The sequence below is a fragment of the Arachis hypogaea genome, chromosome 12 (genome assembly GCF_003086295.3).
Source record: "Arachis hypogaea cultivar Tifrunner chromosome 12, arahy.Tifrunner.gnm2.J5K5, whole genome shotgun sequence".
Classification (NCBI taxonomy): domain Eukaryota; kingdom Viridiplantae; phylum Streptophyta; class Magnoliopsida; order Fabales; family Fabaceae; genus Arachis; species Arachis hypogaea.
Genome location: NC_092047.1, coordinates 1,248,719 through 1,263,431, shown reverse-complemented (window position 1 = coordinate 1,263,431; position 14,713 = coordinate 1,248,719). Strand labels below are relative to the sequence as shown.

General features: G+C 33.4%; 2 protein-coding genes across 5 annotated transcripts; both read left to right on the top strand.

The window, feature by feature from the left end:
- Positions 1 to 1,532: 1,532 nt before the first annotated feature.
- LOC112726224 (uncharacterized) lies at positions 1,533 to 5,316 on the top strand. 4 transcript variants are annotated; one of them, XM_025775533.3, is made up of 12 exons: positions 1,533 to 1,655; positions 2,087 to 2,153; positions 2,256 to 2,457; positions 2,673 to 2,747; positions 2,840 to 2,941; positions 3,162 to 3,202; positions 3,280 to 3,393; positions 3,475 to 3,780; positions 3,859 to 3,963; positions 4,042 to 4,349; positions 4,608 to 4,647; positions 4,740 to 5,316. In XM_025775533.3, the coding sequence occupies exons 2-12, from the start codon at positions 2,109 to 2,111 to the stop codon at positions 5,265 to 5,267; spliced, it is 1,866 nt and encodes a 621-aa protein (XP_025631318.1). In that variant the 5' UTR covers positions 1,533 to 1,655; positions 2,087 to 2,108; the 3' UTR covers positions 5,268 to 5,316. The 4 variants fall into 4 exon arrangements, with proteins under 4 accessions (XP_025631318.1, XP_025631316.1, XP_025631319.1 ...); XM_025775531.3 differs by having other exon boundaries at positions 3,844 to 3,963; XM_025775532.3 differs by having other exon boundaries at positions 1,647 to 1,710; positions 3,844 to 3,963.
- A 185-nt stretch (positions 5,317 to 5,501) lies between these two features.
- Positions 5,502 to 7,138, top strand: LOC112726226 (LIM domain-containing protein PLIM2b-like). Its single transcript, XM_025775536.3, has 5 exons — positions 5,502 to 5,877; positions 5,993 to 6,092; positions 6,277 to 6,302; positions 6,396 to 6,485; positions 6,568 to 7,138. The coding sequence occupies exons 1-5, from the start codon at positions 5,743 to 5,745 to the stop codon at positions 6,904 to 6,906; spliced, it is 690 nt and encodes a 229-aa protein (XP_025631321.1). The 5' UTR covers positions 5,502 to 5,742; the 3' UTR covers positions 6,907 to 7,138.
- Positions 7,139 to 14,713: the final 7,575 nt, after the last annotated feature.

The window sequence follows — 14,713 nt, the reverse complement described above, 5'->3', positions numbered from 1 at the left end:
AATTTTAAATTGTTACTTCAATTTATATATTACAGCTATTATTTTTGGATATATTATTTTTAAATTTTTTAATATTTTTTTTGTTTATAAATTTATTTTTATTGACTCTCAGTATAACTAAAAAAAATTCAATAATTAAGTTAAAAACATTACTAATAGTAAATTATATTTTTAAATTATTAATTTAACAAAAACTAAATCCTAAAAAATACTATTAGTTGCACTAAAAAATTTTATTGACGTTGTAATAAAATATCTATACAAAATAATTTAAGATACGACGAAAATTTTAATCAATTATGTAAAGTTATTGTGAACAAATAATAAATAGTGGCTTCATTTCTGTATAATTTAAAATTATTAATACACAATAGTAATTCTGTAAATATTAATAGTTGTACTAAAAGTTTTATTAACGTATAAAGAAATACTCATCAAGTTAAAATTTAGTTATTTACGAATATATATTTATATATATAAAAAATAATCATAGGCATAAAATATATTAAGTTAATAGCTACAATTAATAACTATAATAAATATATAATTATATTAATTATCAATCATTTTAATTGTTAATTTAGTATTGATTAAAAATTTATTTTTCTTATTTTAAAGTAGACCAAACCTATCATTATTACTATTAAATAAATTTATAATTATAATTGATAATAATTTATGTAATCATAATACTCTCCAAAATTATTATTATTCTTATTATATTATTATTTGCTTGAATACATTATTATTTAAAAGAAAATTATCATATATTATTAAATTATTCACAAATCATACATGCTAATCAAAATTATTTATTTTATTATTATACATTTTTAAAGTGATAATTAATTAGTCTAATTTTTTTATTAGACACAATCAATTGGCGTACAAATCCATATAATGATTTATAAAGATTACCATGAGTCAAATAATAACTTTTCTTACAAAGTGAAATATTTTTTAATATTAACAAAAAAATATAATAATAATACATATATATATATATATATATAATCGATCAAATAGTATCTCTTTATTATTAATTGTATTTTTTTCGTATTTTCTTTTGTAGTTGGATAAAACTTTTAATATAAATAATGTTTAAATTATTTTTGATACAGGATCAAAGATATAGTCTATAAATATGTAATGATCAATGTTGCATATATAAATTAAAGTTTTGAATGTTTACAAAAAATATATACACACAATTTCTTATAAAAATTAAGACATTAATTTATTGTCTATTATACTTTTTTATTTAATTAATCTAATTATTTTATAAATTTTTTTGTTTTATACTTTTATTTAGTATTTGCATAAATAAATAAAAATATATGAGCTTAAATATATTGAATAATATTTTTTTATTAAATAAAACTTAAATTTAAATAAAAAATAAATATTTTTTTGTTGTAGTATATGAATAACAAATGATAAAATTTATTTAACAAAAAAATGGTCTAAATTTGCACGAATTCTAAATAATATTTACGTGTATAAATAAGCAATTATTAAAATTGTTTAATTTTGGATGGGACAAAACTGGTCCCTTCATATGTCATGCATAATAATGCTCAATCTTTTTGTGCCCCCTTCTCAGAATTATATCTGCAGTTTTATACTTATATCTCATTCCTTCCAAGTGGAAGAAGGTAACAATAACTTTTTCTTCGTTATGCTTGTATTACCATTATTCACTTATAGCATGTAAATGATTGCTTTCTTGATGCCTTAATTCCTTATCATCATTCAGTACTGTTAGCACCGATGGTTCTTGTTTAATTAGTCTCTGCTGCTTAATTTTATCTCTTGTAGAAAAGAATTAAAAGTGCTGTGTTCTTGTGAAATTGAAAGTAAATTTCAATTATATATATGTTGATTTGATATTATAAATAGTTGAAGGTAACATTAGCTAGGTCGGATTGGCGCTAGATTAGGAAAAGTCGCAGTATTCTATCATGACTCATGAACCATGTTTTAATAAAACCATTAAATAGTGTATGTTGCATTAAAACGTTCCTTTTCTTAATAACTCAGGGAGCTACTTCTTCATGTTGGACTAACTTGTTTTATGTTTGTTCAGATTTCATTGTAGAAGAAATTAAATGGAACCTGATGAAGATGAGATTCATAATTGTTTGATCAAGCTGGTTAGCTAAATACTCCTCACATTTGGTTTTGTTTCTAGTTGTGTTGTGTTTTAAAGCACCAAGGAGATATTCAATTAACCATGTTGTTATTAAATTGGACAGAGAAGTAGTCCTGAAAGACGGAGGAATAAGGTTTACATTGGTTGTGGAGCAGGGTTCGGGGGTGACAGGCCTTTGGCTGCTCTTAAGTTGCTTCAAAGAGTCAAGGAACTAAACTATCTGGTTCTCGAATGCCTGGCGGAGCGCACTCTTGCCGATCGCTATCAAATCATGATGTCTGGTGGCGACGGTTATGACTCTCAGAGTAGGTGTTTCCGTTAGTGTAGTGTTCATCTTTGTTGACCTTGTAAGGTAGAAACTCAGGTACAGTTATCTTCATGTGAAGTTGATAGCTGAGAGTTGTTAAATGATTTGACAGGGCTCTCATCTATCAACTTCACATGAAGTTAACTGTTCCTGAGTTTCCACCACCTTGTAAAGTATCAATCAAATTCCGACCTTGTTATTTTTCCTTGGCAGTTTCAGACTGGATGCATACACTGTTGCCTCTGGCTTTGGAAAGAGGAACTTGCATAATTACCAATATGGGTGCTAGTAAGAATATCTAAATTCTGTGTTTAAATGGATCACGTTATAATTGTAGATATATTATATGGTTTAATTTTCTCAATTGTATTTATCTATAGTGGATCCTCAGGGCGCACAACACAAGGTATTAGAACTAGCTAGAGACATGGGGCTTAATGTTTCTGTGGCTGTAGCTCATGAAGTGCCTACTTCAATTTTAGGTATTTGAGTTTCGCTGTCAAATTTTGTTTTTTTTCACACTGTTACCTGTGAAAAGTCTACTTTTGGATAAAGGTGTGTGGTGTGAATGTGATAGTTCTTGTAATTTCAATTTTTTATCTATCTTATTACTAGTATTTTTAAGCCATAGAAATAAACCAAGTTGCTTGCGAGTTTTGCTTATTATTATTCTCTGCATTCTACAAATTACAATATTTTCAGGTTCAGGATTGTCACATGTGAAGTCCTATACCATGGAGGGTGTAAGATTCTGTTTCCTTGTATTGTGTTGTAATGAAGGCATGCATTCACTTAGCAATTATTTGTTTTCCATATGAAGGGTATCAGCACATACATGGGTGCTGCTCCTATTGTTGCCTGTCTTGAGAAATACCAACCCAACGTAGTAATCACTTCAAGAGTTGCAGATGCTGCTTTATTCTTAGCACCTATGGTATTTATATATCCTTTTTCTTACGCTATTCATCTATATATACCTCCTTCTGAATGATGAAGCTGGTATTTATATTGGTAGGTTTATGAGCTAGGTTGGAACTGGGATGAATGGGAGCATCTTGCTCAAGGATCCATGGCAGGGCATCTTCTAGAGTGTGGTTGTCAACTCACAGGGGGATATTTCATGCATCCAGGAGACAAGTACCGAGATATGTCCTTTGAGCAGCTACTGGATTTATCACTTCCTTATGCAGAAATCTCTTATGATGGGCAAGTATGTGTGGCCAAAGCTGAAGGAAGTGGTGGAGTTCTGAATTTCAGTACATGTGCCCAACAATTATTGTACGAGATTGGAGACCCCAGTGCTTATGTGACCCCAGATGTAGTAAGTGAGAGGTTTTCCTTTCGATCTCATGAAGCATAGATAGTAAGATAACAAAAGGAACAGGTAATTGATTTTCAGGATGTATCATTCGTTCCATTATCGAGCTGCAGAGTTGTGTGTCACGGGGCAAAACCATCTACTACTAATTCAGCTCCTGATAAACTTTTGCAGTTGGTTCCAAAGGTGAATTTCTTGTTATTATGATTGTTGTTCTTGATGGATGATGCAATGCAATGCTCACCCCTGACCTCAACTTGACAGGAATGTGGATGGAAAGGATGGGGAGAGATATCATATGGTGGATATGAATGCGTTAAACGCGGTAAAGCAGCAGAATATGTGGTTAGATCATGGATGGAAGAAACATTCCCCGGAGGCGGACTCAATGAGTGTATACATTCTTGTATCATTGGATTTGATAGCCTCAAGGCTTGCAGCCTAGACAATACTAGTCAAGATATTAGGTTACGCATGGATGGACTTTTCCAGCACAAGGACCACGCTCTCCGCTTTACCACGCAATTTACGGCATTGTATACAAATGGACCGGCTGGCGGTGGTGGTGTCAGGTGGTGGAATCCATAGAGGAGTGCTAGGGGGCAGCAATTTTTGTAATTTGTAGCCATCAATTAGCCATCATTAGTGTTTTTAATGGTGTGAGATTACATCTAATAGTATAGAATTGCTTACTTTCTTTTTACTGGTTAAGTGCGGGCCAAATTTTAATAAAACTGCTGCCCTATAGACTTTCTCGACTTGGATATTCTACGAATTACACTACTTACTGTTGTTCGTTGTTGATGTATTTTTTATTTCTTTCAATGCAGTACTGGATATAAGAAAGAGATTCTTCTAGAAAAGCAGCTGGTACTTTCTTTCTTTCTTTCTTTCTTTCAAGTTTGGAGTCATCCACTCATCCATTACCATTTTTAATAATAAAGTGCTTTCTGTTACTTCAGGTTAGGCGTGAAGATGTTTTCTGGCGAATCGCACTGAAGCAGAACACAAATAGTAGTCTGTCCAATAAATTGGTTCATCCTGAATGCAGCTTCACAGCACTCTCACAAGCTGATACTCAACAAGTTGCTTGCTCCCCGGCGCCGTCGGGTCGAAACATTCCACTCTATGAGGTAGCACACAGCAGAGCCGGAGACAAAGGAAATGACATCAACTTCTCTATCATCCCACATTTTGGTCCTGATATTCACAAGTTGAAGCAAATTGTTACACCTGAGTGGATAAAGTCAGTGGTCGCACCACTCATAGACTCCTCTTCAAATCCTGATCTTGATACAAGAAAAAATAGAGACAAATGGGTCCATGAAAATGTTAAGGTTGAGATATATCAAGTTAAGGGAATCCAAGCATTGAATGTTGTTGTTAGGAACATTCTAGATGGTGGTGTCAATTGTTCCAGAAGAGTTGATAGGCATGGAAAGACAATTTCAGATCTTATACTTTGCCAACAAGTTGTGTTGCCACCATGATATTACCTGATCTTTTTAAAGAATAAAATAATGCAAAATTTGCTACTAATTAATGTTGCTATGTTTCTTGTGTAATGGTGATTATTAGAACTACTTTATCTGATGTAGAAAAGAAACAATTAACAAAAGAAGTAGTTACAACTTACAACATTGGTTCTATTGAGGTTTGTGGCAAATGTTTTGAACAATTACACTTTTGTATGGTATATCCACAAATTAAAGCACTAATTTTTGCAAGTTTTCCTCAATATTTTTGGTGTCCAATCACCCTCTCCACCAATTACTAATCCACTAATAGTTTGATATAAGTTTCTTTTTCTTAGACATATCCAAGACTTTGTTCAATACCCCCTCTTTTAATAATTTGTCTGAGGTGTGTGTGCACCTTTGTTGGAAATTCTTACATTTTGTTTCCTCAGACAACAAGTTTGCTGGATTAGAGAAATTCAAGAAAGTTCCCATTTGAAGAAAAACAATGTCATTCACAGGAACTCTTGATAAATGCACTGCTTGTGAAAAGACTGTTTATGTGGTTGATTTGTTAACTCTTGAAGGCATACCTTACCATAAAAATTGCTTCAAATGCAGTCACTGCAAGGGAACTCTCACGGTATATATCCCTTAAAATTTAATCATATTTGTCTCCTTAATTCATATGCTTATTTTAATTGTTCTGTATGGCAAAAGGGTGGCCAATGATACCAACATTTTGATGTTGTTTTCAGATGAGCACATACTCCTCAATGGATGGAGTCCTCTATTGCAGGCCACATTTTGAACAGCTCTTCAAGGAATCTGGCAACTTCAGCAAGAACTTCCAGAATGGTTAGATGATCAAACTCCAATTTATTTATTTTTTTCTTAAATAATTAAAATGTCATCAATGCAACAAGTTAAAAGTCTCTTTGTTTTCTGTTTATTCACCCTCAAAAATTAATTCACATGTCACATTATGTTACTTCATTTGGCTAACTGGATGTGTTGGTTTCATGAATTTGAAATGTGGCAGCAAAGTCTTCTGAGAAAAATGACCTGGTGTGTTACATTATCCTACCAATTTTTATTATTATTTTATTTGATTGTTCAATTATTCTTGTTTCTAAGATGGAAATATAATGATAATTTCAGAACAGGACCCCAAGTAGACTCTCTTCCATGTTCAGTGGAACCTTGGACAAATGTTCGGTTTGCTCAAAAACAGTGTATCCACTGGAGAAGGTTTGTGATGAAAATTTGCACACAATAACTAATCTATATATATAAAAAAAAAAGACTTGAATTGACAAAAAGAATGAAACAGGTGACACTGGAGGGAGAATGCTTTCACAAGAGTTGCTTTAGGTGTGCTCATGCAGGGTGCCCACTGACACATTCTTCCTATGCTGCCTTAGATGGTGTCCTCTATTGTAGGCACCACTTTGCACAACTCTTCATGGAGAAAGGGAACTACAGCCATGTCCTCCAAGCTGCTGCTCACAAGAGGACTAATTCCTCTGATCCTTCCGAGATCCCCGACGAGACGGTGCAGCAGCCGGAGCCTGAGGCGGAGCCTGAAGCCGACAAGGAAGAGAAGAAAGCGGAGGATGAAACCGAGGAGGAGAAGAAAGAAAAAGAGGAAGAAGAAGAGGCTTCCTCTTGAATGAAAATATAGGGAACATGATTTCATTTTTATCCCTTTCTTTCCAAAGCAAGAAGGGTCTTTTCTTTGCTCCAATCCCATTGTCATCACACATCTGATCACTCATTATTTTTGAGTTTACTTGTTGTAAGAGGTTTGGTTTATGTATTCAAATTATTCAAAGTTTCAAACAACACATCAATTGAGCAAATACAATATCTATATATACATATTCTTTTCTCTGTGTTTATACGTATTTGTGTTTTGCCACCTAACAATAAATTATCATTTATATCCATAAAAGATATTAATGTACCCATCTAAAAATAAAATTACAGAAAATAATTTTTGTGTGTCAAAAATACTTGATCAATTGCGTAACCAATATCTGAGTATTATTGACACACAAAGACCATCTTTCATAGTTATAATTGCTATATTTTTTATGGGTATAAATAATAATTTATTCGCCACATAATCATGTTAGTCATATCTCTTCTATAACAATCACGTGCCATTGGAATATAGAATTAATTAACCACCATAAATATATAAATTTATCCGCCCTTTTCATGTTACAGTACAATAATAGAAATTTAATTGATAGTTGATTTTTTTTAACACCTAGTACGATTGTTATATATCTTATACAAATTTGATTTTGCTAATCTCAAACTAAATCACTTGTTTAAGTAATAGATGATTCATATACTCATTTAGTTTCATATTATTCAAACTCACATAAAATTACCATAGTTATTAAATATGTACAAAGATCTTTTTTCAAAATAATTCTGTTTCACTTTATTTTTTGTAACCTCGACAAAATGTTGAATTAAGTTTGTATTAATATTTCAGTTCGCAAAAAACAAATTCGACTCACCTAAAAAAGAGTAGATTCAATCTAAAAATTATTTATGTTTGTGCCAAAATGAATAAAATGTATGAAATGCGAATAAATAAAAATATCGAAAAGTAAATAAAATTCAAAGAAAGCAATAGTTAAAATTAAAATAAACAAAAATACTCTATAAAAAAAATCAAAATAAAATAATCGTAAAGATAAAAATAACAAAACAGAAAATAGATGAATAAATAAAAATTGTAAATAAAACAGTAAATAATTTAAAATTTAAAATAAATAAAAAAAATTAAAGTACTTGAAAGGAAAACAAAAGCAATAAAATAAATTAGAAATAAAAGAGAAAATAAAAGAAAAAATAAAAATGAACAACAGAAAATTGACTCCATACACTCACTTGTACTGAAATTTCATAATTTTTGTTGACGTCAGTGTGACTTAGATTTTTGCAGAAAGTTAGTGTGATTGTGAAGTATTTTGATTGAAGTCGCTAAATTGTTTTGAACTTCTCTTATTTATAGACCATAAGAAGTGAATCGTAGAATGCTCCTCTCTTGACACGATCTAACTTTCTCTTTTTTCTCGGGGTCTTTATGACCTACGACCTTGTCTTGACTACGAAGAATCTTGACTCCCAAGTCTTGACATTCCACATCTTCTCTTACCTAGGTCTCTAAGTCCCATGTTTTCTATACCACTTCTGGATACGTGCAATTAGCGCATTTCGACTTTAGAGACTTCTGACTCAACCCATCTTATAATTGATATTCCACTTCCTTATGCTCAAGCTTTTATGGTAAGTCGAAACTTCTAATATAGATTAACCCTTGGGTCATATTATTTCGACCTGCACAATACTTCGACTTTCTCATGGATCGGACGATATTTTTTGCTTTACCATGGTCGAATTGTCTGACCTGTCAACTTTTATACCAACAAATACTCATCTATTTATCTATCTATTTATAATTATAATATATAAAAAAGAGATATTACCACAAAGTTTCACATTATCGTTGTATTGATGGCTGATTTTTAACTGGTCTATCAGCGACAACAAAATCGTTGACATATCATGTGATTGATCGTCAAAATCAAAATTTTTTTTAACAAGTCATTTTTATTGACAGCTTGATTAACTTTAGCACGAATTGGACCAATGCCATTCTCAATGGGTTAAATTTAAAAAATTAATTTGTAAACAAGTTATTCATGATAAAACTGCCAAAACTTTTTTTATTTGTATTTTAAAAAAATCTTAATTTATTATTTTAATATGTACTTTTAAGATATAAGTTAGATAAACCCTTAAATTTAAATGTCTTTACTGAAATTAAAGTGTCAAATTATTGGTATAATTAAAGTATTAAATTTTTTTTTAGTGACTAATTAAAGTATTAAATTTAATTTTTTAAATATGTTACTTACGGTTGTGTCAATACTCAATAACAAATTTAATTTGATTTTTATCTTTTAGAAATTCAAATTATTTTTTGAACAATGAAACCATCAGTAATAATTAAATTATTTTAGTTCAAATTTCATGCGTGATTAATTTACCAATAGTTAGGTCAGTCGTAAAATTGAGAATTTTTTTAAAATAAATTAAATAAATATTTTATTTATCGAAATAAATATTTTTTTCAGTTTTTTACGAAAATGCGTCTTATTTTGTTTACAGTGTAAAAAAAATAATACTCTATATATTTCGTTTACACTATAAACAAAATAAGACTAAAAAAATGGTGGCCGTATAACATTTACACATGTGTTGTGTAATGAATTTATTTCGTTTACAGTGTAAACAAAATACGTGTCATGGCTCGAACCCAGCCATGACTGGCGCTCAAGGGACAAGTCCCTCCCAAACGACCAAATTTTTCAGAAAAACGGACAGAATTTTCTCTGTTTCTAGGACATTACCCACATAAATATTAACTCTCTGTATCAACAATAAACATCCATTTCCAACGACAACAACAACAACATACTCCAATCATATCCACAACCAAATATATCCAGAGTACGCATCATATATATATATCAAGTTGATAACTAGAGTATATAGTTAAAACCATAAGTCTTACATCACCAAATCATAATTACTACCTAAACAGTTCAAGATTCAAAATAACATAACCCACACGAGGATCCTGCCTGTGACATATGGAGCATTGACATAATCTAAATTTTGAGCAAGGTTCCATTACATAATTACTTAGCCCTTGGAAAGAAGAAGGGCTCACCAAAGTGACTAAGATCTACTGAGAGGCAGGTGGAATGGAACCTGGAATGACTCCTGTATCTGAAAAACATATGAATATAATAGGGTGAGTTTTGCAACTCAGTGAGCAAACATTACATCTATAACCCACACGAGACAATACAGAGTTTACCTTGAAAATTATATTTCCTTTCATAGATGAGAAATTCATAATAATTAATTATGCAAACAAATAGATAAGTAGTTAAGCGGATGAACTGAAATGGGAGTTCTCATTCCAGAAGTCAAATCAAATCAAATATTACACACCTAGGGCGGCTCCACCTCTAAGGGTAGCCCTTTCCTCTAGTGTGCCCGTACGGTACAACAGATCCAACGTGTGGCCTACACGTTGGGCTAGCAACGCCCCTGCTAGCTGAGGTCTGAGTTAGATGCATTTAAGTTAACGTCATAACTGCCGTTAACTACGATTTTCTAGTCAGAGTCTCCCAAACCAATCCAAACCAAATCATTTATAGCAAATCTCTAATAATTATAACATATTACTAAATTTTCATATTAAATAAAAATTATACATAAGAATACATACTAAAATTTAATTAAAATTTAATAAAGTCAAATAAAAAAACATGTATGCTTTACAAAATACGTAAATAACCTCTCGTGTGTATTTTTATAAAATTGTAAGTTTCACAAATCAATATTTATTTCAAAAATTCAACAATCACAATAATAAAATATTTCCAAACTCCAAAATTAATGGTTCAACAAAAATATTGATAATAATATATTTAAAAACAATTATAGATATAATATCCACTCACAACTTGATTCCAAAGAACCGGAAGCAACTCTGAGCGCGTCAACGAGCTACCAAATGATGTCCAATAATTCTACAACTCTAAAAATATGACAATAATGATATTTGTGAGCTACTAATATTGTCAATTAACATAATCTTACTCACCTTGACAAAAGCCCCAAATTTCCTAATCCTAATAACCCTAATTTCGGATTTTGCTATACCCACAAGTATGGGGATGCTAAAAATTTGAGATATAGCTAATTATTGAGTCAAAGAGTTACCTTGAAGCCTCAATAATAATAGAAACTCAGAATTTGAATGCTTCCTTTACTCATTAGTATGAACTTCTTGATTTGGGGTTGTGAAAAATAAAAATTTACTTTGGATATAGATGATATATTAAAATAGAGATAAAATAAAAGGGTAAAATGAAATTGGTGTGTTGTGGTTGGATGAAGATTTTGAAATGAAGAAGATGGAATGAAAGAGGAGACGAAGGAAAAGAGAGGGTTTGGTTTTGATTTGTATAAAGGAAATGAAAATAAAAGAGAGAGGGAGGGATAGGCTCGAGAGAATAAGAAGGGAGAAGGGGTTTAAGTGGGGGCATGTGCCCCCCACGTGACTATGCACTTCCGTTTCCCTTTTTTTTTTTTGTGTGGGTATAACATTCCCTCCCCCTTAAGAAATTCGGTCCCCGAATTTTGAACTCATATACTATGGTAGATGTGATTATTACCTTCAGACTCAAATAAATACGGATATTTGTCGCGCATGGCATCCTCCACTTCCCAAGTTGCTTCTTCTATCGAATGATTCTTCCAAACAACTTTCACAGATGCTATCTCTTTAGAACGTAGTTTCTTTACTTGGCGATCAACTATAGCCACTGGTTCCTCTTCAAATGATAAATCCTCCTTTAGCTCTATGGCTTGTGGTGCAAGCACATGAGATGGGTACGGAAGGTATTTGCGCAACATTGATACGTGAAAAACTGGATAAATCATAAACAACTCAGACGGTAGTGCCAAGCGATAAGCAACTGCACCTATCCTGTCCAAAATCTCAAATGGACCAATGTAACGAGGATTAAGCTTGCCTCTTTTCCCAAACCTCATCACTCCTTTCATAGGCGACACTCGAAGAAATACCTGATCACCCACTGAAAACTCTAAGTTACGCCTTCTGTTATCAACATAAGCCTTCTGCCTACTCTGAGCTGCTAATAAACATTCTCTTATTACGCGAACCTTCTCAACTGCATCTTGTACCAAATTTGGCCCCAAAAGCTTAACCTCACCAACTTCAAACCACCCAATAGGTGACCTGCATCTTCTCCCATAAAGAGCCTCAAATGGTGCCATTTGGATGCTGGCTTGATAACTATTATTATAAGAGAACTCGATCAAAGGTAGATAGCTGTCCCAATTTCCACCAAAATCTAGAACACAACACCTTAACATGTCTTCCAATGTCTGGATCGTCCTCTCTGATTGTCCATCGGTTTGAGGGTGAAAAGCTGTGCTAAGATCCAGACGAGTTCCTAACGCTTTTTGAAAAGATTTCCAAAAATGAGAGGTAAACTGGGGCCCGCGATCTGAAATAATGGACACTGGAATTCCATGTAGTTTAACTATCTCATCAACATAAAGTTGAGCATATCGAGCTGCACTGAAAGTTGTTTTCACCGGAAGAAAGTGAGCTGACTTTGTCATTCTATCCACAATTATCCAAATTGAATCAAAACCTTTAAAACTACGAGGTAAACCTGTTACAAAATCCATTGTAATCCTTTCCCACTTCCATTCAGGTATCTCAATCTGTTGCAATAACCCAGCAGGTCTTTGATGTTCAGCTTTCACCTGTTGGTAAGTTAAGCAATGAGAAACAAAAACGCCTATGTCTTTCTTCATGCCTTCCCACCAAAACAATTGTTTCAAATCTTGATACATCTTATTGGAGCCTGGATGAACGGTATACTTAGAATTGTGAGCCTCCTCCAAAATAGCTTTCTTCAAGTCGGGGTTATTTGGCACACATAAGCGTTGACCGCAACGCAATACATCTTGATCAAGAGAAAAGTCTGAGTTCCTCCCATTGCGAACATCTTCCATAAGCTTTCTTAATTTCGAATCATCACTTTGTGCAACCTTGATCTGTTCTATCAGGGAAGATTGGGCTCGAACATGTGCTAAGAAAACTCTTGATTCTCCAAGATCAAATTGAATTCCACCGGCCTCCAATTGATGGACTTCTTCAACAATTGATCTCCTTCCAAGAGTGATATGGGCCAAGCTACCCATAGATTTTCTACTGAGGGCATCTGCTACAACATTTGCCTTTTCAGGATGATACAAAATGGTACAATCGTAATCTTTTAGCAACTCCATCCATCTCCGTTGCCTCAAATTTAAATCCTTCTGTTGAAATATATACTTTAAACTCTTGTGATCCGTATAGATTTCACAGGTCTCACCATAAAGGTAGTGCCTCCAAATCTTTAAAGCAAAGACGACTGCTGCCATTTTCAGGTCATGAGTTGGATAATTCTGTTCATGCTTCTTGAGTTGTCGCGAGGCATAGGCAATAACGCGGCCATGCTGCATCAATACGCAACCAAGTCCTATCCGAGATGCATCACAAAAGACTGAGAATCCCCCAGACCCAGAAGGTAAAACAAGAACTGGTGCTGAGGTTAGACAAGCCTTAAGTGTCTGGAAACTTTCCTCACAAGCTTCTGACCATTGAAACTTCACGTTCTTTTGAGTTAACTTGGTTAATGGTGCCAAAATTCTCGAGAAGTCCTTGATGAATCGCCGATAGTAACCGGCCAACCCTAGAAAACTACGAATTTCTGTCACTGTAGTAGGCCTTGGCCACTTCTGAACGGCTTCAACCTTCTTTGGGTCCACCATGATTCCATCTTTTGATATCACATGCCCCAAGAATGTCACTTGATCAAGCCAAAACTCACATTTAGAAAACTTAGCATAGAGCTTGTGATCCCTTAAGGTTTGTAACACAATCCTCAAATGATACTCATGCTCCGTAGCACTTTTCGAATACACCAAGATATCATCGATGAAGACGATAACAAAGCGATCTAAGAAAGGTTTGAAGACTCGATTCATTAAGTCCATGAAAGCTGCAGGCGCATTCGTCAGACCAAAAAACATTACTAAGAACTCATAGTGTCCATAACGAGTACGAAAAGCAGTTTTTGGAATGTCTCCCTCTTTTATCTTCAATTGATGGTACCCTGAACGCAAGTCGATTTTTGAGAAATAGGTAGCTCCTTGAAGTTGATCAAACAAATCATCAATCATTGGCAATGGATACTTGTTGCGAACAGTTATTTTATTAAGCTGACGATAATCTACACATAGTCGCATCGTTCCATCCTTCTTCTTTACGAATAGAACGGGAGCTCCCCACGGAGAAGTGCTAGGACGAATGAATCCTTTCTCTAGCATATCTTCCAATTGAACTTTTAATTCTCGTAACTCAGTTGGAGCCATACAATAGGGAGGAATGGACACAGGTTGGACTCCCGGAGCCAATTCTATGGAAAACTCAACTTCACGGTCAGGCGGCATCCCCGATAGCTCATCAGGGAACACGTCAGGGAATTCTCTAACAATAAGAACCTGATCAAGACTAGGCACTTCGGCATCAACATCTCTAACAACTGCCAGAAATTCTTGGTTTCCCTTATCCATCAATTGCATAGCACTCATAGATGAGATGATGCTAGCTAAAGTGGAACAATCATCACCCTTAAAAACAAAAGGTGAGATACCCGGTATGTCAAACTTCACAGTTTTGGAATAGCAGCCCATATCAGCACGACAAGCTGCTAACCAATCCATGCCTAAGATGACATCAATATCTTCCATTGGTTCTAAAAGGATCAAATCAGCTAAGGATTCAACCGTATTAA

What these genes read in the sequence shown, in the direction of transcription:
- LOC112726226 (XM_025775536.3), top strand. Translation starts at nt 5,743, where the DNA reads ATGTCATTCACAGGAACTCTTGATAAATGCACTGCTTGTGAAAAGACT. An exon ending in CTTCTGAGAAAAATGACCTG is followed by an intron (nt 6,303 to 6,395) that starts GTGTGTTACATT and finishes TGATAATTTCAG; the next exon opens with AACAGGACCCCAAGTAGACT. An exon ending in CAGTGTATCCACTGGAGAAG is followed by an intron (nt 6,486 to 6,567) that starts GTTTGTGATGAA and finishes AGAATGAAACAG; the next exon opens with GTGACACTGGAGGGAGAATG.
- LOC112726224 (XM_025775531.3), top strand. Translation starts at nt 2,109, where the DNA reads ATGGAACCTGATGAAGATGAGATTCATAATTGTTTGATCAAGCTG. An exon ending in CGACGGTTATGACTCTCAGA is followed by an intron (nt 2,458 to 2,672) that starts GTAGGTGTTTCC and finishes TTTCCTTGGCAG; the next exon opens with TTTCAGACTGGATGCATACA. An exon ending in CTTTATTCTTAGCACCTATG is followed by an intron (nt 3,394 to 3,474) that starts GTATTTATATAT and finishes TTATATTGGTAG; the next exon opens with GTTTATGAGCTAGGTTGGAA.